At 43.8% G+C, this 21,117-nt stretch overlaps 1 protein-coding gene and 1 pseudogene across 1 annotated transcript in view; one reads left to right on the top strand and one right to left on the bottom strand.

Moving 5' to 3' along the window:
- Window positions 1–3,861: 3,861 nt before the first annotated feature.
- LOC127189402 (guanine nucleotide-binding protein G(q) subunit alpha) overlaps window positions 3,862–21,117 on the bottom strand; it is a 225,327-nt gene continuing 208,071 nt past the window's right edge. Inside the window, exons 6-7 of the mRNA XM_051146207.1 lie at window positions 9,512–9,665; window positions 3,862–4,322 (exon numbers count right to left, since the gene is read on the bottom strand). Coding sequence (XP_051002164.1) covers window positions 4,132–4,322; window positions 9,512–9,665 — 345 coding nt within the window. The 3' untranslated portion in view covers window positions 3,862–4,131. The remainder of the gene's footprint in view (window positions 4,323–9,511; window positions 9,666–21,117) is intronic.
- On the top strand, window positions 14,860–15,617 carry LOC127190133 (protein S100-A11-like; annotated as a pseudogene).

Here is a 21,117-nt window from a genome sequence, read left to right as displayed (position 1 = left end):
AGTCATTTTGACCCAAATCCAGCATAAACAGCTTTTCACCAATTCCTACTTAAGACAACTAAAATTTACAATCATGTGGCAGTATAAATTTTTAAATTACAATTCGTACAACTTGACAATCAATGTAAGTCTGAAGTACAAAAAGTAAATTGCCCTTTGGCTGAATTACCTTTTAAAACTATTAGGCCTGCTAATGTAATCTAAATTAAACAAAACAAAACAAAACCCCCAAGCCCCCTATTTCCAGGTGTTCTTTAAATATCGCTGTGGATGCCACCTGCCAGTAAACGGCATACGCAGGTTCCTAAGAAGAATTTCCCAGCTACTCAGGACATTCAACAGAGCTCTTCCGAAGGAAATGGTAAGGAAACCCCAACAGGTTCTGTAGGACGTGCTGACTTTTGCATGGGTGTGTTTTTCCCTTTGTTTCAGATATGAGGCACAGACTTCTGAATTTAAGCTCTGTAAGGCATAGTATAAACTTCCAATTTACAAAGAGGAATTGTCTGTGGGTGGGGACTGCCGCATCACACACAGAAGGGAGACATCATCTGTAAACGGCACACTGCGATGTGCTGAGTGACTCATGAGATGGCTGCTTGCCTTGGTATGCTGAGGAAAGGTGTCTGCGGTCTGTGTTTTGCTTCTGAATAAGACATACCCAAGTCACCAGAACACTCACCACAAGCCTCCATTATCTAGATAGAGCATCAGCAACAGAAGTCAGCGGCACAGCTTAGAACGCTTGCAATCACAATAGAAGAGAAAGCAAGAGTAAACTTTGTTTTTGTACAAAACTGAGAAGCCCTTCCCGCCCCTCACCCCTTCAATAAAACCCCAAACAAGAAAACAACAGAAGTATTTTTAGCTTCGTTGACTAGTGTGGATACAATTGGGTATCTAGGCATCACTGTGGCTAGGGTGATCAATGTTTTCCTCTCTCAAAAGAAGGGATCCTGTCATGCACCCCAGGATGCACAGTGAAGCCACAAACTTCAATTCTGCATAGCAAGTTCCATCCTCAAGTCATAAAGACAATGTGGTGACCTCTCCCTGCCTTGCTCAGCAGCTCTGAGCTTGAGAACAGGATGACTCAACTACGTCTACTACAGCTCTATTAAATAGAATAGCTCGGTTCCTTAGGATTCTTAACACTTATAATCCTGTGATGAGGTTTTCTCTATACATTGTAGGCCATCAAATGTTACTTTTTTCTTCTTTTTTTGTCTTTTTCTTTTTTTTTTTTTTCCTTTTTTTTGTTTGTTTTTGTTTTTTTTTTTTTTGTTGTTTTGCTGCACCAAATTTAAGGTCGCCCTTTCAGGCGAGCAGTGGTCTCTAGCTGATAAAACATTTCCTTAGTGGGTCACAATAGCTTCTAAAACTGCCTTTCTAATAAAGGCCACCAGAGAGGTAATGCTAAACTGTGCATTTGCCAAATAAGAATATGAATCGTATAAAAGCTCATATTCCAACCCCAGATCAAATGGCAAAAGGTCTACAAAGTTGGTCTCCGTGTTTGTATAAAAGCTCTGACAGATGTTGTGTATTTGCTATGAAATTACCTTTGGGTCTTAGGTCAGCACACCTCTACTCAGGAATGTGCAAATGATTTTAGACAGCACGATGCTAGTACCGCTCTGTACGATAGTAAGGGTTTTTTTTTTTCTCTTCTTTTCTAAATGGAAAAAAAATATCCCTAGTCAGAAATAAACTGACAAATTTACATTCTCCTCTCTTAAAAAAGTAAATAAAATAACATTATTCAAAAATGTGAATTAGCTATAAGACATACAATACAATTACATAGATACATATCAATACAGCACATTCAATCTGCCAAAAAATTAATGATTACAAAGCCAGTATGGATGCTGCAATATCAAGAGAGATGTATGTACAACGATCAGAGCATTCATAATTGCACTATACCTACAGGCAGTCTGTTAATTAAATTACAGGTGTTTTCGAGAGCAAGGGATAAAAAAGTAAGCTGTGTTGTCTGAGGCCAGGAGAGGAAAGCGTGAGAACACTTCATTACGAGTCAGTGACTGCAGCACTCACATGGCGAGCTGTTCACTCTCCACCTCCTCTGTTACTCAGCCTAGTCCCAAGCACTAATGAGACTAGCATTGTGGACTAACTTCCCGGCAGCCTTACAGCAATCACCCTCTACTTAAGTCACACATGATGCAGGCTGCTCAGCGGGCTCACTCACACACGGTCGGCATTGTTTGCCTCTGCTGACAGACTGCACATGAGAATTCCAAACATCTCTCCTAGTATGATCACCACTTAAGTACATGCTTGACAGAGCGCTAAGCGGTGACTTCTGAGTAAGCCCACACATCTTCCTTAAGTTCAAGTGACCAGTTCAAGAAGGTCCTGGAGGAGGTAAAGCCAGCTCACTTGTGTTTTTTTCCAAATCAAAGGTTTCAGGATTAATACTATCAGCCAGTGTTCTTGGCAGGCTCACTTGAACTTAAAGAACATAACACTGGTACCAGTAAAGAGAGATGGACAGATCTCACACACCACACAGGGCACTTTTCTACACTGCTCATCTGGACACTGGCACTGACTTTAAGGGCAAAGAAAAGAACGGACCATGAGAAGCGGTTCAGTTAGCAACTGTTTGGCAATGTGTATTTCCGGTTCACACCCAAGCTGTCACCCCCTCACTGTCTTAATGCTTACATTGTGAGACGCTGGCTTTTACTGTTTAAATTCTTAATTTATTTTGTCTTATAAAAATCTGGCTTTGGCAACACATATCCATAATAAAAATTATTTTAAAATTATGGCCCAAACGCAAAGTGGGGAAGGAAGTGGGAAACAGAGAGAAGACGAAGAAGCTACCGAGGGCTCTGGCAGCGGCTGCTGGGGAACTGTAGTGTCTGTTGGCAGATCATTTGGCATCTGTGGCTTAAAGAGAGGGTGAAAAACCTAAAGAGAAATAAAAAGAAGCCAAGAAGAGAAGAAGGACGTGGCCCATGAGGTGGAGAAGCGAGGACCCCTTCACAGCCTGTGCCCCCGTACTTGGACTTGCATACATTTCTCTGAACAAGCAGCTATGGCTGAAGGTCTGCACCCAAAACATGCCTCTTAACCATCAATGGGCACCCCCTGTCCTGGTCCCAGTGAGACAAGACAATATATATATATATATTATATATTATACATATGTGTGTATGCATGTGCTGAGAAAGAAATACTAGATGTGATGTGAACCATAGTAGTAATGCACACACGCCTTCATCAGAAGCACTGCGACATGAAGCTTACGTACGATGGCGTCAAGCACATGACACTGTCCTGACTGTATCACCCGAGAGAGAAACTTGACCAAAAAAGGAACTATGGTAAAGACCATTGTCATATGAGGAAAAATGAAATCAGCAGGGAGGTATGGAAGAAGAAGAAGAAGAAGAAGAAGAAGAAGAAGAAGAAGAAGAAGAAGAAAGAAGAAGAAGAAGAAGAAGAGAAGAAGAAGAGAAGAAGAAGAAGAAGAAAAGAAGAAGAAGAAGAAGAAGAAGAAGAAGACGAGAAGAAAGAAGAAGAAAGAAGAAGAAGAAGAAGAAGAAGAAGAAGAAGAAGAAGAAGAAGAAGAAGAAGAAGAAGAAGAAGAAGAAGAAGAAGAAGAAGAAGGAAATTCAGCTTTGTTTTGGTCAATAAGAAAGGGGAGGAGAGAGAAGGGAAAGACTGGGAGAGGAATGGGGACCAGAGAGGAGGGGAGGGGAGGGGAGGGGAGGGGAGAGAGAGAGAACACAGATGACAGGAGTGCTTTTGTATTATGAGTGAATGACCGAAAATTTAAAACACACCGAGTCGCAAGGTTTGCCTAAAACAAAAACAAAAACAAAAACAAAAAAAAAAAAAAAAAAACAAAAAAAAAAAAAAAAAGAAAAGAAAAGAAAAAGAGGAAATGTGCTGGGACCGTACTTCAGCATCCTGCTTCCTCTGAATAGTTTAAATAAAATCATAATATTTACTACAGCTCTGTGGACACACTCACAGAGTCCAGGACGGCAATAAATTAGTATTATGCAAATTGTTTTCCACAGAAATACAGTCCCTCTTGTTTATATCTTCAACAGCCCACAAGGAAAGGAGGAACGGTTTCTGGAGGCACGGTCAGACCAGATTGTACTCCTTCAGGTTCAGCTGCAGGATGGTGTCCTTGACGGCGGCGAAGACGAAGCGGATGTTCTCGGTGTCTGTGGCGCACGTGAAGTGGGAGTAGATGATCTTGTCACTGTCAGGGTTCAGGTCCACGAACATCTTCAAGATGAATTCTCGAGCTGCCTGGGCATCTCTCTGGGGTCCTGTTTGCCAAGCGAGAGGAGAAGCAACATTTGTTTTGTGATTCACTACATGTTTGTTTGTCTGTTCAATCAGCACATGTTGTGTCACGGTGTCACGCCCTATGAAGACTAATCTACATCCCATATCTGTGTTAAATTCACTATGTGAAGATATGCAGTGGTTTGCATTTTCTTGTACTTCTTGCATGGTGTTATTTATACCTCATATGCTGTCCCAAGATATATTTTATTTGGCACAATTAGAAACTGGTGATGGTTCAGTTTTAAATGTCAAGTTGCCACGGTCTAGAATCACCTGAGAAAGGAGTCTCAGTTGAGGGGTCATCTAGATCTGGGTAGCCGGCAGGTGTGTCTGTGGAGGATTGGTAACTGATGTAGGGGGACCCAGCCCATTGTTGGGGCACCATTCCTTAGGCGGGGGATCCTGAGCTATGTCCCAAAGAACGTGCGATGCAGCAAGCAAGGATGCATGAATTCTTTTGAGCCTTGCCTGTGGGTGCAATGTGACTATCCGCCTGAGCTCCTGTACCGATTTCCCCCAGAGGTGAACTGTAACCTGGGACTTGGAAGCAAAACAACCAGTTTTCTGTCCACAGTGTGCTGGGCCCTGTGTCAATCATTCATCAAGAAAATGTCCTCCGAGCTTGCCTACCAATGCCATTCTGATGGAGGCATTTCCTCAACTGAGGGCCCCCTTTTCAAGATGACCCTAGCATGTGTTAAGATGACAAAAAAACTAACAGGCATACTTGCATAATCATCCTGTAGTTGATGCTTAGATACAACCGCAACGCACAAGCAGTAAAAGAAAAAGCTGAACTTATCAGAACTGAAAAACTTTTGCTGCTAGGCATGGTGGCACATGCCTGTAATCCCAGCACTCAGGGAGGCAGGGGCAGGCGGATCTCTTTGAGTTTGAAGCCAGCCTGGTCTATAAAGTGAGTGTGAGTCCAGGACAGCTAAGGCAACACAGAGAAGCTCTGTTTCAAAAAGCCAAACTAAACCAAAACTTCTGTTATCAAAGTACATTATCAAATGAAAAATCAATAAAATTCATATACATGATAAGGATTTAGCACCTAGAATATATAAAGATCATACACACACACACACACACACACAAACAAAAAAGTAAACTGATTAAAATTGGACAAAAGACTTGAAATGCTTTTCAAAAGAAGGTATACAAATACCAATGAGCATACAAGACGGGAATGCCAAGTAAAATCATGAGTGCTCTTCCCACCTATTGGCCTGATATCATTTAAAAAGGGATAAAACAACCCTTGGCAACAGGTGATGTGTGCACCTGTGTCGGCCAGTGGTACATGCACAATGGTATAGCAACTATTAAAAACAGTTCAGTGGTTCCTCTGAAAGCTAAGATAAAATTCCCATATAACCTAGCAATTCATCTAGTAGGCCAGGGTACTCCAACTGAATTGAAAGAAGGGCCTTTTATGGGGAAGGCACAGTGTCATTTGTCACAACAGCTAGTAGGACATATATATAAACACTGTGATGTGACTTTCAGGCTGTAATTGCTTAGCTGGAGTGGTGGAAACATAGGTATTAGGTGCAGAGTATCATAAATGTAATTAATATCATGAGATTACATGTTTAAATTATAATTTAAATGTTCTGTATGACAGTTTAATGTGACATGCCCTGGGCCAGTACTAACTGTGTGCAGGGTCAATCAAGAGGTTTAACACTTACACAGATTCTGGCAAGTGTGAACTTGGAACTTCTAAATTACTAGCATCAACACAGCGCCACGTTTCAGGTACTGAGCAGGTGTACTGTGCACTGTGCCACGGCATGCCTGCTTCTCTCACTACTGCAAGCTAGCTCTAGCCCAGTAAAGGGATGAATTGCTTACTCTCTCCTGGGCAAGACCTCCCAGGATTCACAATGTGGGTTTGTTCTATGCCAGAGAACACTGATGAGGCCTAACCAATTCCAAGGACATTCATCCTCAGTCCCAGGCAGACGCCTTGGAAACTTTCACAGACCTGGCCTCATCCCTACATCCCACAGTGCCAGAAGCTGCAGGAAGGAGTATGAAGCACAGTCTTCTCATTTGTGCAAGTAATAGCAGGAATACTTTGAGCCAGTGACTAAGGCTGCCAGCGTGAAAAATCAAAGTGTGCCATTATTAAGGTGTTACATTCAGGGAACAGTGCTCTGTCTTTAGCAGTGTTAACTTACTGGGTCTTGTGTGGCACCAAACACTTGAAAGGAAGACTAAGAGACTGGCAGTGTGTGATAAGCCCGTCATTTGCTTAACTATTATTCTTACTCTGTTTGGGAAGGAAAAGACTCCAACTTTCTATGTGTGTATTTGTTTTATAGATTATCAGAAATGGATTTGAGTTCTCTGAAGCGCACTTGAAGTATGCTATGTTTTAAGCATAAATTATGTTATTTGAACACCCAGGACTACAAAGAAACCAGTACAGCCATCACAGCAGGCACAGACTTCCAAGGTCTCTAGGAACAATTTGCAGTTCCAGTCCATGTGGACATAGTAATTTCCTTTCCTTAAGAGAAAACACAGAGATGATTAAGCCCTCGAAAGGAAGGCATGTGCAGCCGTGGACTGCTAATACTATAAATAATCTTATTACCAAAGCTATCAGTATAGCTGACTAAGAGTTTTCTCAGTCTTAGCTCATCTTCCAAGGGCTTTGGAGTTCAGGAAATGACAACTTTGTTTTCTTGAGAACAAAACCGTTGCCTTGTTAACTTAGCTGTGGACATATTTCCTTTGGACATCTTATGTACATTTACAATAAGCTCCTGTTGGAAGGAAATCTTTAGAGTTACAAGGGCTCAGGAAGATACTGTAGAAAGCGGCAGTTGTGCAAAGACCTGTCCCAGAACACCTTGAAATGCAGTGCGGCCAGCCATCACGTGGCGGCAGATGAGTAGCTTGCTCAGGGGCTTCTACTCTGTGGCTGCACACTGCTGTCTGTCTGTATGGAAGCAGGAAAACAGGGCCCCTGCTGTGTGTGGCATAGTCATTTTCTGTTCACTGTCCACAGGCTCTGACCAACTCTGGAGAGAATCACAGGCTTTCTGGGTGTACAAGCGAGAACGCATGCTTAGGTCTGTGGCAGGTGGTTCTTGTTCCTGTTCTCAGACTGCGTGCTTACAGGCTCGGCCTGCTATTGAGGGGGGAGCAGGTACACCTTATATACTCATTTCCTTCCACAGCTTCCTCAGGAGCACTGAGGCATTTACCATTTGCTTCTGAGTTAGTGAGAAAATGAAGGAGCAAAGAGAAATTACTGTTTAGGTTTAGACAGTATTTTCTCTCTTAAAACAGTCAAAAAACCAGGAAAATTTACTTGGAGAGATGTGAACATGCTGAAAAAACAAAACAAAGACAAAAACAACAACAAAAACAAAAGCAAAGTCCCTGTCTGGCTGCACACCCAACTGTACATATGTATTTGAGATGCAAACCTCAGCTGTCCACCATGCCACATTTCCCTTCCTTGAGCCAGCACCACACCTAAAGCATACAGAGCAAAAAGGCACCTGAGGCTTCAGGGAAAGAAAGTAACCCTCGATGTCCAAGGAGGTACTTTTCTTAGGGAGTTTTTGAAGGGACAAAACTACTTAGATCTCCTTTGTTGATGATGTCATTTTGTAGTTGTTACATTCACCCTATAAGCATTTTGGGATGAGGCCCTACTTTGTGGTGGGTGATATGCTAAGTCATTTACCCACAATTCCATCAGTCCTTATGAATGGAGGAATACTGTCTAGACTATGGCTTGGTCAGCTTGGTAAAGGTCCAGAGACTAAGCATTTAGGCTTAGCAGGTCATTTAATGTCTGTCAACACTACTCCTGTTGTGGTGGGGAGAACACAGGCCTAAGAAAATGTATGGTTGCAATGATCACTTCATAACAGCAGGAGGCAGCCTCGGGTCAGTCTGCCCACTGCCCATTAAGCTTTACAGAGCACTGGGGCCTTTGAGACCCTGGGAGGCAGGCTGTGGATACAATTAGTCAGCAAGGTTTCCTTAGCATGGTGATATCCTACTCCTCAGGGCTACACAGCACAGCTGGAAGAGCCACTTTTTAATGGTGAAAACAGTGCAAATCCATGCTCAAGAGAGTGCTGCAGCAAGTGTACTTAAAGAAGTCACCATCACTAAGGGCTGTGGGCCTTCCCTCTCCCAGCTATGGTGGTCCATTTAGATAAACACCAGTGAACTTCTCCCACAGTAAATGCTGTAAGTAGCACACTGGTCACACATTTGTTTTCTATTACCCTATAAAGCAGATCTCATAGCTCTGGCTTGAAGGACCAGGAAAATCAAGTGACTCTAAATGTAATTGGAAGGCCTGGACTAGAACTTGAACCTCAGTGTATGCAGTGGCTTGAAGGAGAACAGCCTTCATAGACAGATATTTCAACTATGGCCCCCAATTGGTGGTGCTGGCTAGGGGAGCTTCGGAGTTGTGGCTTGTGGAGAAACTGAGTCACAGGGGGTGGGCTTTGAGCATTTGTAGTCAGTCTTACCTCACGTCTGGTTCTTTCTGCTTTGGCACGCACTTTAAAGATGTGATCTCTCAGCCCCCCCTCTGGCCACCACGCCTGAAGCTGGCTGCCATGCCTCCCACCATGGTGGACTCTTTCCCCCTCTGGAACTATACTCTGCATTCTCTAAGGTCGTCAGTCATGGCCAACAACAGACAGTAAATCTTCAGTAACCAACGTCAGAGAGAGACAGAGTGGGTAACAACACGAAAGGGAGAGAAGCTGGAAATTACAATGGCTGGTGGAAAATCTACTAAATTATTCTCTGAGCTGGCTATTCTGAAACATTGGAGAACTTGTTGCTTTCCCCATAACTGTTAACATTAGGTATAAAATGTTTTATGTCATTACAAGCCAGGGAACAGTAACTTGTACTCTAGCATGCATGCCCTCATGAACCCTGGGGCTCCAGGCATTGCACCATGCTGTCCTTAGCCCCCCTAGGCTCATGGTTCGAGGCATGCACCATGCTGCCCTTAGCCCCATAAACTCACGGCTCCAGGCACTACACCATGCTGCTCTTAGCCCCCATAGACTCATGGCTCCGGGCACTGCACTGTGCTGCCTCCTGCACTAGTGCTAACAGCACAAGTCTTTCTTAGCTGCGAGGCTGGCAGAAAGTACCCACTTACCATCATATTCTGGGAAGTAGTCGACTAGATGGGAATACATAATTTTCTCCTCTAGAAGATCTTTCTTGTTTAAGAACAGAATAACAGAGGAGTTCTGGAACCAGGGATATGTGATAATTGTTCTAAAGAGTGCTTTGCTCTCCTCCATTCGGTTCTGGGGAAAAAGAAAAATCAGAAAAAGAAGGAGTGAATTACTGATTATATACTTGCTGAACTGGCTTTAGGCCCAATTCATCTTCTGTGTGCTTTCGACTTTTAAAGCCTGAGTTGTCAGGACGGCGCACATCGATTGTTTTCATTATGCCAACTGTCAGGTCAGAGAGCAGAAGGTACAGTAATAAAAATACCTGCTGAAATAACTTCTTAGGTTTGAAAAGAAAGTAATCAGGGCCTGGACGAGGTTATCTGACATACTGTAATACATTCCCACAAAAAATATTCATTTGTAACCAAATACTTAAGATATGAGTGAAACACAAAATGCCAGGCTTCACTTTGTATTTTCTAAACTACATTTCTTTGGTGCTTCACTATGTTTTAAGCATGCAAATCAAAGTTACACAGCTGCCCCTAAGCATATCTATAATGCCCTGTGTCAGTAGGTCCCTGGGGTCACCAGTGTGCTCTCTGGTTCACTCTTTCTCTTTGGTTCACTGTATGCACACCTGCACTATGGATAAAACAAGGCAACAACTTGGAGATAAAATTCTAGCTTTTGCTTGTTTTAAAGACATGGTCTCACTGTGCAACCCTGGCTGGCCTGGAAGTTATTATGTAGACTGCACTGGCCTCAAACTCATAGAGATCTACCTGCTTTTGTTTCCCTAGTGTTGGATTTAAAGGTGTGCATCACCCTGCCTGGCAAAACATACTTCGTCCTCAGCACTTGTAAGTGTGCTTACCCAGGGCAAGACTTTCAGGCTTACTCTGGTGGCAGAAAACCCTATAGTGTCTCAAGATATTAAGCTAGCATATTTTCATACATGAAGATGCTAATTGAGGGCACATCTAAGTCAAGTTTCTCCTAATACTCAGCAGCAAAACAGCAGAGCCCACAGCTTCTTCCTCAGTGTGTGTGTGTGTGTGTGTGTGTGTGTGTGTGTGTGTGTGTGTGTGTGCGCGTGCTCACGTTCACATGCTATAGCACAGCATAGTCAGAGAATGACTCTTTACGTCATGCGGTGGAAAGGCTTGGTGGCAAACACCCTTTATCCTCTGAGCTGTCTCATCAGCCCACCTAATAAGTAAATTAATTTAGGGTTTCCTCCCCCTCCTCCTTTTTTTTGTTTTTTTTTCCTTTTAAGGAAAGGGTCTCTCTACTATGTTGGCCTGAAACATAAGTAGAACAGACTGATCTCGAACTCAGAGCTCCACCTGACTCCATGATCCTGGAGCTGAGGTTAAAGGAATGCAGCAGCCGGGCGTGGTGGCACACACCTTAAATCCTAGCACTTGGGAGGCAGAGGCAGGCGGATCCCTGTGAATTTGAAGCTAGCCTGGTCCACAAAGTGAGTTCAGGACAGCCAAGGCTACACAAAGAACCCCTGTCTTGAAAAACCAAAAACCAAAACCAAACAAACAAAAAGAATACAGTACCATAGCCAACCAAATTAAACAATTTTAGAAACATTACCTTACAGCTCAAGCAAGAGAGTTTATTTCACCACACACATTTTCTCTTTCACATAAATGACATGCATGCATGCCTTTAAATGCATTTTATTGTCTACATGCCTTTTACTATTTAACACTGCCAGTTGTAAATTTTATTTTGTTATTTTCTAGAGAGGCTTGCTGTGAAGTACAGGCTGGCCTCAAACGCAGGATCCTCCTGCTTCAGCGTCCTCAGTGCTGGGACTGCAAGCATACACCACTGCGCTGGCTTAAATTTTAATAGCTGAGGTTATATTCTGAGACATGAGGACTTTCCTGAAGCTTCAGATTCTATAGACTGAGAATCTCAAGACTGGAGAAAAGTAGCCCCAAGCACTGAAAGGGCAGAGAAGAGACTACACAGGGCTGAGGAGTGAGCAGTGCCTAGATGTGAGATTATCTGTAGAAAAGCCCTAAGACGCTGTATGTGGCTTTTAAAGGTTTAACCACCACCACCACCACCACCACCACCAACAACAACAACAACAACAAAAAGGTAAAGGTTTAACCACCATTCTAAAGCATGGTAAGAGCCCAGAGAGTGGATTAAGCTCATTTGTTAGACAAACTCACTTCCGTCTGCAGAAGGGGCTGCTGAGATCCTAGAGAAGAGCATGTCTTTTCCACTTAGCATCCCTTAGAGACAGGTAGATAGACTTTGGGCAGACAGGAAGCACAAGGTGCCTCCTGCCTCTGTGGTTAAATTCAAGTGTGAATTGAACCTCCGGGTTCCAGTGGGATCTCTGGGGAGAGAGTCCCATACCAAACCTACAGGAGGGCTGTCAGGACAAGCGTTCCCAAGCCCAGCACCGGGTCCCCAACATGACCTACTTAGTAGAGCTGCCACTGTAATCAGGTCTACTGCTGCTGGGCCACACTGATGGCAGTGACTGCTGGAGAACTGTCCTTCTGAGCCTCTAGCAGGGGAGACCATTTGTGACTGATCTAGCTTGAACAGTGGGAGGGTAGCCCCTGACAACAGAGGAAGGAACACTGTGCTGACTCACGATTAGAAAAGAGCTGTACCACACTTTCACTACATGTGCCTGTCAATAATAGTCCAACTGTCTAGCTCTATTCTTCTTCTCTTCCCCAAGAGGTAAGGGGTTTAATTTCAGGATTTTACTCCTCAAGGAAAATTCCTACACATCTGGTCACCAGGAGAAAAGTATTTACAAACCAATGTGCTTTGTCGTGAAGCAGAGCTAAATCCTACGCGCACTGCTGCCATTCTCACAAGCCTCCCTCGCAAGGCAGGACAGGTGCAGTGTGAGGAACAGTCAGTTGGCTTTGCTCAGAAACCGAGCTTGGAGGAAACAGTAATGTCTGAGGAGGCATGTCTCTGGGTCTTACTCCCTTTTCCATCTGGTACAATTTGTGCCTGTGACACAGCCCCTGCTCCTGGAGTTGAAGAAGACAACTTGCTTTCTGTAGTTTGTAAGGACAGGAAGGATCAAGGAGAAAAAGAAAAGGTGTGACCAATGATGGAAATGTTGACTTTTTGTTCACTCTGAAGACAAGGCAGCCTGTGGGGAGGCATAATCTCACAGCCCTCTTTTCTTAGGTCTTTAATAGAAAATATCCAAGAGGCTCAGGGAGGATCCAGTAGAGGCTTCATCATGCCAGGCAGCAGCATTCTACGGACTGGCTGAACTGCCTCCATCTAGCCACAAGGAACTTCTGCATTGCTTGTAACTCAACTACTACATTTGAACCCAGGCATGTAGCTTTGAATGCTGTAATGGGGCAGAAGAGATGGAAGGTGCCTGCTAGGGTGGGGTCTGCCTGGTCCGTTCTTCCTTTTCAGGTCACAGAGAAAGGCCATGTGTTCAACCACAGGTCTCTAGGCTCTATGAAGCCACCACGTACATGGAAAATGAGCTTTCCCAGCTCACACTGTAGTATTCAGCTGCCCAGGCCCTGGCTGTTTGTAATTGTAGCAGGATAGTATGACCAGGAGTCTCTCTCCTTCCTGTGTTTGAGCCCTGTTGAAGGACACAGGAGAGTTCTTACCCCTCATCATTTCTCTAATTGTACTGCTTTGTAATGCAATCTCCTAATACACAACTGGCTAATGCTAGCTACAGGCTAAAGCACTTACCAGTTGGAGCCTGGTTCATACCTTGACGATGTCTGATTCACATATATTCCCAATCTGAGCTTCTCCACAAATGCTCTCCTCCATATAACAAGATCCTATGTCACTGTCAGCACACAGGGTGACTGCACTTTCTTGACTCAAGACCCATAGCAGCTCCAACTCCTAATCCTTCAGGCCCAGGTCATATGGCCTTCCCCACACCATCTTTCTGTGTCTCTGGGTCTTACTCCCTTTTCTGCCTGGTACAATTGTGCCGGTGACACAGCCCCTGCTCCTGGAGTTGAAGAAGACAACTGTACTACTGCAGGACTCATGATCCACATGAAAGATGAAGTCACATGGGAAGGAAGGGTGTGATGGGAGTGAGTCAGAGCAGTATCAAGGACAAAGCTGTTTTGAGTTGATGCTTGACAGGATAAAAGACTGTAAAGAGCAAAAGTGAGGTGAGGAAAATGCAAGCTCAGAAGTATGAAGGGGTGTGCTGTGATCGAACCATTCCCCAGGGCTTCTGACTTCAGGAACTTGTGCATTAAATAAGAAAACTCTCTGTTTTGGGTACAGGAGATATTTCCTCCTTATCTGCATTGAGTACTGTGGTAAGGATGGCACAGATGTAGTAGGTTCTATGAAGAACACACAATTCTCTAAGGCTGTGACTGTAGCCTGCATGGCTCCAACACTGGGGATGCCATGCAACCAATTAGGCGCAGCGCATCAGGAAGCCTTCCTTTGACTTGGGTGCAGACACCCTTCTTTACCCAGGAAAACGCTAGGGCATGTTCACAGGGCCCCAGGCTCCACTTGGAAGCCAGTTCTCTGCAGGTTGGAGTCTGGTCCAAGTCTGCATAGAAAGTTATTGAAGGGCGTAACATGATATATAATGTCTGTCCAGGTTGTGGCTCCACTGCTCATACCAAAGGCTGAATATTCCTATTCCTCTTCAACAAGTTGGTTCTTCTCTCTGTCCAGTCAACATAACTAAAGGTTTGAACAATTTCAATAGACTTTCCACCTCATTGTTCTGTCAGTTATTCAACAGAACAAAACAAAACAGAACAAAACAAAACAAAAAAAACTAAAACCAAAGGACTAGTTGACAAAAAGATCCTTAACTCTTTTACATGACAAAACTCTGAGGGAAGAGACTATAGTTCAGAGTGAATGTGTGTTGACATGGGCCATGCCAAGGACCCCAATGACTACTCTCTATGGTAGTGGCAAAGTCTTCCTCATCTCAGAGGGATGACAATGACAGTTCCTTCCTTGGATCTTAGGGAGAATGTTGACAGCATGTGGAGAAAATGCCCACCTTAGCTTTCTCCTCCTGGATGTTTGCCTCAAGACAGCTCCTACAAAGATTAGCTAAACTCGCCTCCTTGTTCAGCTGCATGCAATAACCCAAGCGCCCGGTTCAACTGTGTATCATAAACAGAGCTGCTGGGCATCAGTCACTCCCGTATCACTGGATTCATGAATTCTAGCTTTTCTGTGTATCTCTGTGTTTACCTTTCCTTCCTTTCCTTGCAGCCCCAGTCAGGTCAAACCTAAATAAAGCTTCTAGGATACACCGATGCTCCCACACTATCTGGAAACCATGGAGGGTAAGTGGTCCACAGTGTCACCTCCTGATGCCAGAAGCACATGGATAACTGTTTCCTGTGCTTTTCCTTATAAAAGAACACCAGGGCCTTCTAAAAGAACAAGGGCAGACAGACAAGCAGATGTACAGACAGAGAACCCACACAGGAAGGTGCTCACAAAGCAGACTGAGCATAGCACAAGGGTAAGGCAGCTTATGATGCTTTACAGAATTTGTTAACTCAGACCTTCAGAGGCTAAAAAATTCGCCAGCCACATACGCACACTCACTGTCTGCTTGGCTATGGGTGTCCTACATGAACAGAACATAATAGAAAAGCCACACAAGGTACCATTTTAAGTTTGAGCCAGTCTATTTAAGAAATTGGAAAAACTCATCAAAATAAACATGATTTGGTCACTCATGTCCCAGTGGCCCTCAGCCTCAGTCACAGCCTGACCTTGCTCCTTGACTTGGCAAAAATGTCCAGGCCTAGAGACTGAGCGGTACATCGAATCCCTGATTGCTCATTTCCAAAGTACAGTGGGAAGGATGGCAACAGCTGTCAACTCTCCAAAACTGAGTTCTATGTCTTCATGGACACAGAGCTGGCCGCCTTCACGAAGAACCAGAAGGACCTTGACCACATGATGAGGAAGCTGGACCTCAACAGTGATGGGCAGCTAGATTTCCAAGAGTTTCCCACCTTTATTGGCGTCTTAGCTATAGCATGCCATGAGTCCTTCCTTCAGGCTTCTCAGGAGTGTATCTAACCATCTCATTTGCCTTCCAGCCACCAAGTCATCAGTTCCTCCACCATCTGCACCTGCACTGAGCCCACCACACCCACCACATGGAGCCCACACCTGCTGGCAGAAACAAAACAATACCATTTTTCAAAAATGTAAAAAAAAAAAAAATTAAAAAAGAGAATTTTATGAGCCGGGTGGTGGTGGCGCACAGCTTTAATCCCAGCACTCAGGAGACAGAGGCAGGTGGATCACTGCGAGTTCGAGGCCAGCTTGGTCTACAAAACAAGTCCAGGACAGCCAAGGCAAAACAGAGAGACCCTGTTTCGAAAAACCAAGAAAGGATTTTATGCTTTGGAATCCAAGACAACACTGTAAGCACTGTTAACTTCTAATTGCTTCCACAGGCTTAGTTCTTTCTTTTCATACATACTGAAGAATTCCTCATAAATTTTATTCATTCATTCAATTATTCATTCATTTATTTATTCTTTGAGGATTTGATGCAAATTTTTTTTATTATATTCCCTCTCTATTCTTCCCAACTCCTTCCAGATCCCCCTGCATTTTTCTACCTATCCCTCCTTCCCTCACCCCTGCCCCCAACATCTCTGTTTTTGTTTTCAAAATAATTCAGCAAGCCCAGTTTGTGCTGCCCATGTCCGCATGGCTGTGGCCATTCCCTGCAGTGCAGTGGACTTACTGGAGCCAAAGCCTTCAGGAAAGCTAACAAGGCTTATTATTTTCAAAGAGAAGAACTAAATTATTTACTTCTCCTTACTTACTGTATGTAATAACTCAGGATAATATAAATTCTGAACCAAGATTGCTATCATTTGCAGCACATCAAACAGCGAATAATTTAAGAACTCAATTCTCCAACAAGGAACCATGAGGTCACCCGTTTGGTATTTGTTTCATTTCAAACATCTACCGTCTAGTCTACTACATCAACTCAAAAGACCATTCAAAGCCGCATAAATGCGACCTGCCGGAGAGATCTGTGCATTTCTTTCCTCCCCTGATTACTGAGGCTAAAGCTTGGCTGTTTGATGACGACGCATCTCCAGCAGAGCCACACTGTTGGGGATGGAGCAGGAAACCGTCCAGGAATTCCTAAGAATTTGCAGATTGCTGAGGCAGCACTGAAAGGGCAGGACGGGGAGCTGTGTCCTTTGGTTTAAGAATGACTCTGTTGCAAATATTCTACACAGTTTTCGCCTATTTCCTGGAGTTTGTGAGTATAAATGAGGTGTAGGACCTAGCTGTGATCCAGTCACACAGGCAGCCATGATACTGTCAACCTCATGGTGAGCCATTTATTTACCTTAACTGCTTGGCTCAAAAGGAGCCAGTGAGATCTTTCCATTCTCTAGACCTGTGCATGCTTATCTACCTGTGAACCTGGATCCAGGCACACGGGACTGCTAAGAATTGGAAATCACCTGTACGTCTTACCACTGAGCCCAGACAGAGAAAGGATGGTTTTCAGACTCTCCACATGTTAAAGTGGGTATCTTCAAAATCTCAGAGAATGCTCAACTCCCAAACCAGACAAAACCAAGAAGACAACAGATGCAGGACTTCAGTGAATACATCAGGACAAAAGAATAATTACTTCCTTAGTCACGCCCCTTTCTGCTACCCAAATCAGAAAAGAGGAATAGAAAGGACAGGAACACCAAACCCAGCTGGACACACATTGCTTCCTCAATGATTTCCCTGGTCTTTGCAAATCCCTGTAAGCAACTATTTGAGATCAAATTAGGTATGCAATCCAAGCCTGAAGACAGCTCCAGAAAGTTTTCATACGATGGCTTTGTATACATGTCAGCACATTCTGCTGCCCAGGATGTGTAGAGAGGCAATGGGACGGGACACATTTGCCTATTACCCCAAGGTCTAAGGTTTTAGGCCGAGATGAGGTCACAGATGGGGCCCCCATGAAGGGTAGCACGCCAGTGTAGAACAGAAGCAGGGGGAGGAAGGGTAAGAGGAAGGAGCTGGGGGAGACAGACAGGTCAAGGAGGGACAAAAGAGAGCAGAAGGACATGACAGAAAAAAACAGAAAACACAACACTTTCTCTGATATAGACGTGCAGTCCTGGAACTTGGAGGCCGAGACCACTTCTTTTACTATTTTCTGGAATTCTAGTTCAGTCACATGATCAAACAACAGCCTCTTTTCAAAGTCTATTTTACAACACATTGTTCTTTCAATTTAGCAATCATATATCCAACTATTTAGGCTGACATGTCAGTGAGCTACAGCCTATCTTTAATTTCTATACGAAACTCCCCTCTTCTCAGAACACTCTTTACTTGAGCAGGTGGCTTCAGACCTTGACATCCCTCCTAACCATGCTACTGGCTTTTCAATTCATCGACCTTCCCTCTAGTCATCCTGTTTTCCACCCAACCTACTGTTCTGTGCCACCATCTTGGGACAATTTCATTGGCAATTACAGAGGGACCACTCCTTCCTTTATCTCTAATGTAGTTGTGTTTCATAACCCAAACAACTATCCCCTACTACCTTTAAAACACCCTTTTGTCATGCTTCAAATTTAAATCCTGGGTACTATCTCATCAGTGTAATGTTTTTATTCCACTACATATGCAGGAGCCTGTCGTCTCCTGACCAGTACTGGGTGCTTCTTTTATTCTACTTTTAATGATGGCCACAGTGTTCTATTTTCAAGCCCCTGAGCTGACAGCCATAGTTTCTGTTCCCAGGAGCACTAATGTAGACAGACAGACCTCCAGAGTTTAGTCAACATTCCAACCTCCCTGAAATTCCTTGGGTCTCTCTTCATATAGGATACTTCAGCAAGTGCCTAAGGATGCTACACTGAGCCAGTCAAGAACCAAAGGGACAACTATGGACCTGCACAATGAGGTCACTTGAAGAGGTGGACTCTAATCTTGGAGCACAGTAGACCCATTAGTACTGACGGTGCCACGAGACCACAGGCTGATGTGGCTGAAAAGTAGCCACTGCCATTTCATCCTAGAGCACTGGTTCTCAATCTAGGGGTTGTAACTCCTTTGGGTGTCGACCCCTTTTTACAGGGATCACATATCAGATATTTATGATGTAACAGTAGAAAAATTACAATTATGAAATAGCAATGAAAATAATCTTATGGTTGGGGTTGCCACAATATGAGGCTTTGTATTAAAGAGGTTGGCAGAGTTAGGAAGGTTGAGATTCACTGTCTCAGAGGACCTGTCTGAAAAGCATCTCACTTGCTGTACCTCTTTGCTAGATTTAGATCGCGCCATACTGAAATGAACTCAAAACAGACAACAAGGAAGAAAATACAGGTCTCTGGAGATTTCATGAACATGAGGGAGACAAAATGCAGGCACCAGGGCACCAGCCAGCGACACACCCCGCTGACGGCCCACCCCACTGGAACTGTGCCGAACAACAAGCAGAGGAACTGACAGAGTGGCAGGTTTAAACTGAAATAAATGACTATTAAACTACAACAGCACATCTCCAAGCTCTTGATTAGGACTACTCATGGCTTTCTCCAAGAGGTAAAGCAGCTTACATGCCCTAGGCATGTGCAAGCATGTTCAGTGCACCAACTCCTCTAGGACTTCCAGCCAATCTGTCCTTTCCAAATCTTTTTCCTGTCAAAGTATACTTGGTGTGCAATGCCACAGCAGGCGACACGCACAGTGAAAACCCAACAACTCGCTGTGCATTTCAGAATTTCTTTCAGCAACAGCCAGGTTTACGGCTCTAACAGACTGGCTCACCTGCAGGCCTGTCTTTTTGCGAACTGTCTGCTAAGCTCTGCGGGTTTTGCTCTTTTTGCTGGATCTAGCATTACTAGTTTGCTAGAGTCACCCTACTTTTCTTATTAGTTCCTCATTTGCATGTTAGGTATTACATTATTTAGAGAAGTCTTAAAAGTAAGATTGAAGCACGTAACCTCAGCATTGCTAGGCCCTCTAACTAGAAAGCAGCCCTACTTTATAGTAAAACTTTCTGTTTGCTAATGGGTCTCCCTCAAAGTCAGCTCAGTTTCCTCTCCTGGTTAGCTTGGGTACCCAGCCAGGGCAGACTAACAGATTGTGCAGCTGTGATCCCTGCATGGGTGCTGTCGGCCAGGAGTAATGTGCACCAGCTTCACCGCTTTGGTTTTTTTTGTTTTTGTTTTTTGTTTTTTTGCTGATTCTATAGGTGATGAACAGTAATTTGGCTAAATTGAGACTTTGCACGGAGGGAGATAGAAACAGGCTTTGGGAATATGCAAACAAAGGATTAGAGAGAACAGGCTTGAGCCAGAAATTCTGGGTACCCTGAAAAGGACAACCATAAGTAAGTATCAGAACTTCAGACTGAACCTGACACTTTTTTTTTTTTTTTACATTCCTGGTTTACTGGCCTGGGACAGTCTAAGTCAGGGGGAAAAAAGGCTGGAAGTAATTTAGTACAGTATTTGTTTTATTGTCTCAAAATGCTTTTATGAATAGGTCATGGTTCAGAAATGTGGCTGGCTGGTTCTTTTGCTAACAGGATGGGGTGATATCAGTGGGGTGAGAATTTCACTTGCCTTGTGTCCAAAGAGATAAATCTTAAGAATTTATATGATGACATCTTTGTGTGTATGCACATTCCTGTGTGTGAATGTGGGTGTACGTGTGGCAGTCGGGGGACAACCTTGGGGGAGTCAGCCATTGCCTAGGGGGCTCTCCTGTCTCTGCCTCCCATTTCCCTTTAGGAGTGCTGAGATTACAGACAGGAGCTGCCACATCCAGCTTTATGTGGGCCTGGCATTTGAACCCTTCCACATGCTGTTGCAGCACATACCCTATCTAATAAGCATTCCCTGGGGCTGTGAGTAACATTTTTTGACCCCTGCTCACTCAGGTAGCACTGGGCCAGGTTCTTGAAGTCCTCTCTGTTCACTCTGGCCCCGCTTGCTCTTTCTTATACTCTGACACACCGCATGACTGCAACTTCCACTGAAGAACAGATAGTAAGTAAAAAATGATACATAAGGTAAGGAATGAGAATAAATTTGGCATTGAAATTTGGGGGTCTGGGGCAGATAAATAGATCAAACAAGAGCACTAAGAAAGGAGGTCGTATAACCTATTGGCTTACAAGGTTTTTCAAAAGAATAAATAAAATATGCTAACTATAAGTCTTTTTAAATGAGTTTGACATGTTATAGTCCTAAGGCTATATTTATGCATAATAATGACTTGATGTAATAGGATCCATACAATTATGGGTGGGGCTGGATTTGTCCTGGAGGGTGGGGCATAGACCACTAACCCTTGTTATATACGTAACAACAGGGAATTTCCCTTTTAAAGATTTATTTGCTTTGATGTTTTATATATATATATATATATATATATATATATATATATGGCTGTTTTGCCTGAATGTGTATCTGTGCACTACATGCATGCAGTGCCTGGTTAGTCCTCTGGGACTGGGGCTACAGAGAGCTGTAAACTGCCATGCAGGTACTGGGAACTGACCCTGGGTCCTCTA

Source organism: Acomys russatus, chromosome 5 (assembly GCF_903995435.1).
Source record: "Acomys russatus chromosome 5, mAcoRus1.1, whole genome shotgun sequence".
In the NCBI taxonomy this organism is placed as follows: Eukaryota; Metazoa; Chordata; class Mammalia; order Rodentia; family Muridae; genus Acomys; species Acomys russatus.
The sequence above is the reverse complement of the archived record's forward strand: the minus strand, read 5'-3'. Positions and strand labels throughout refer to the sequence as shown.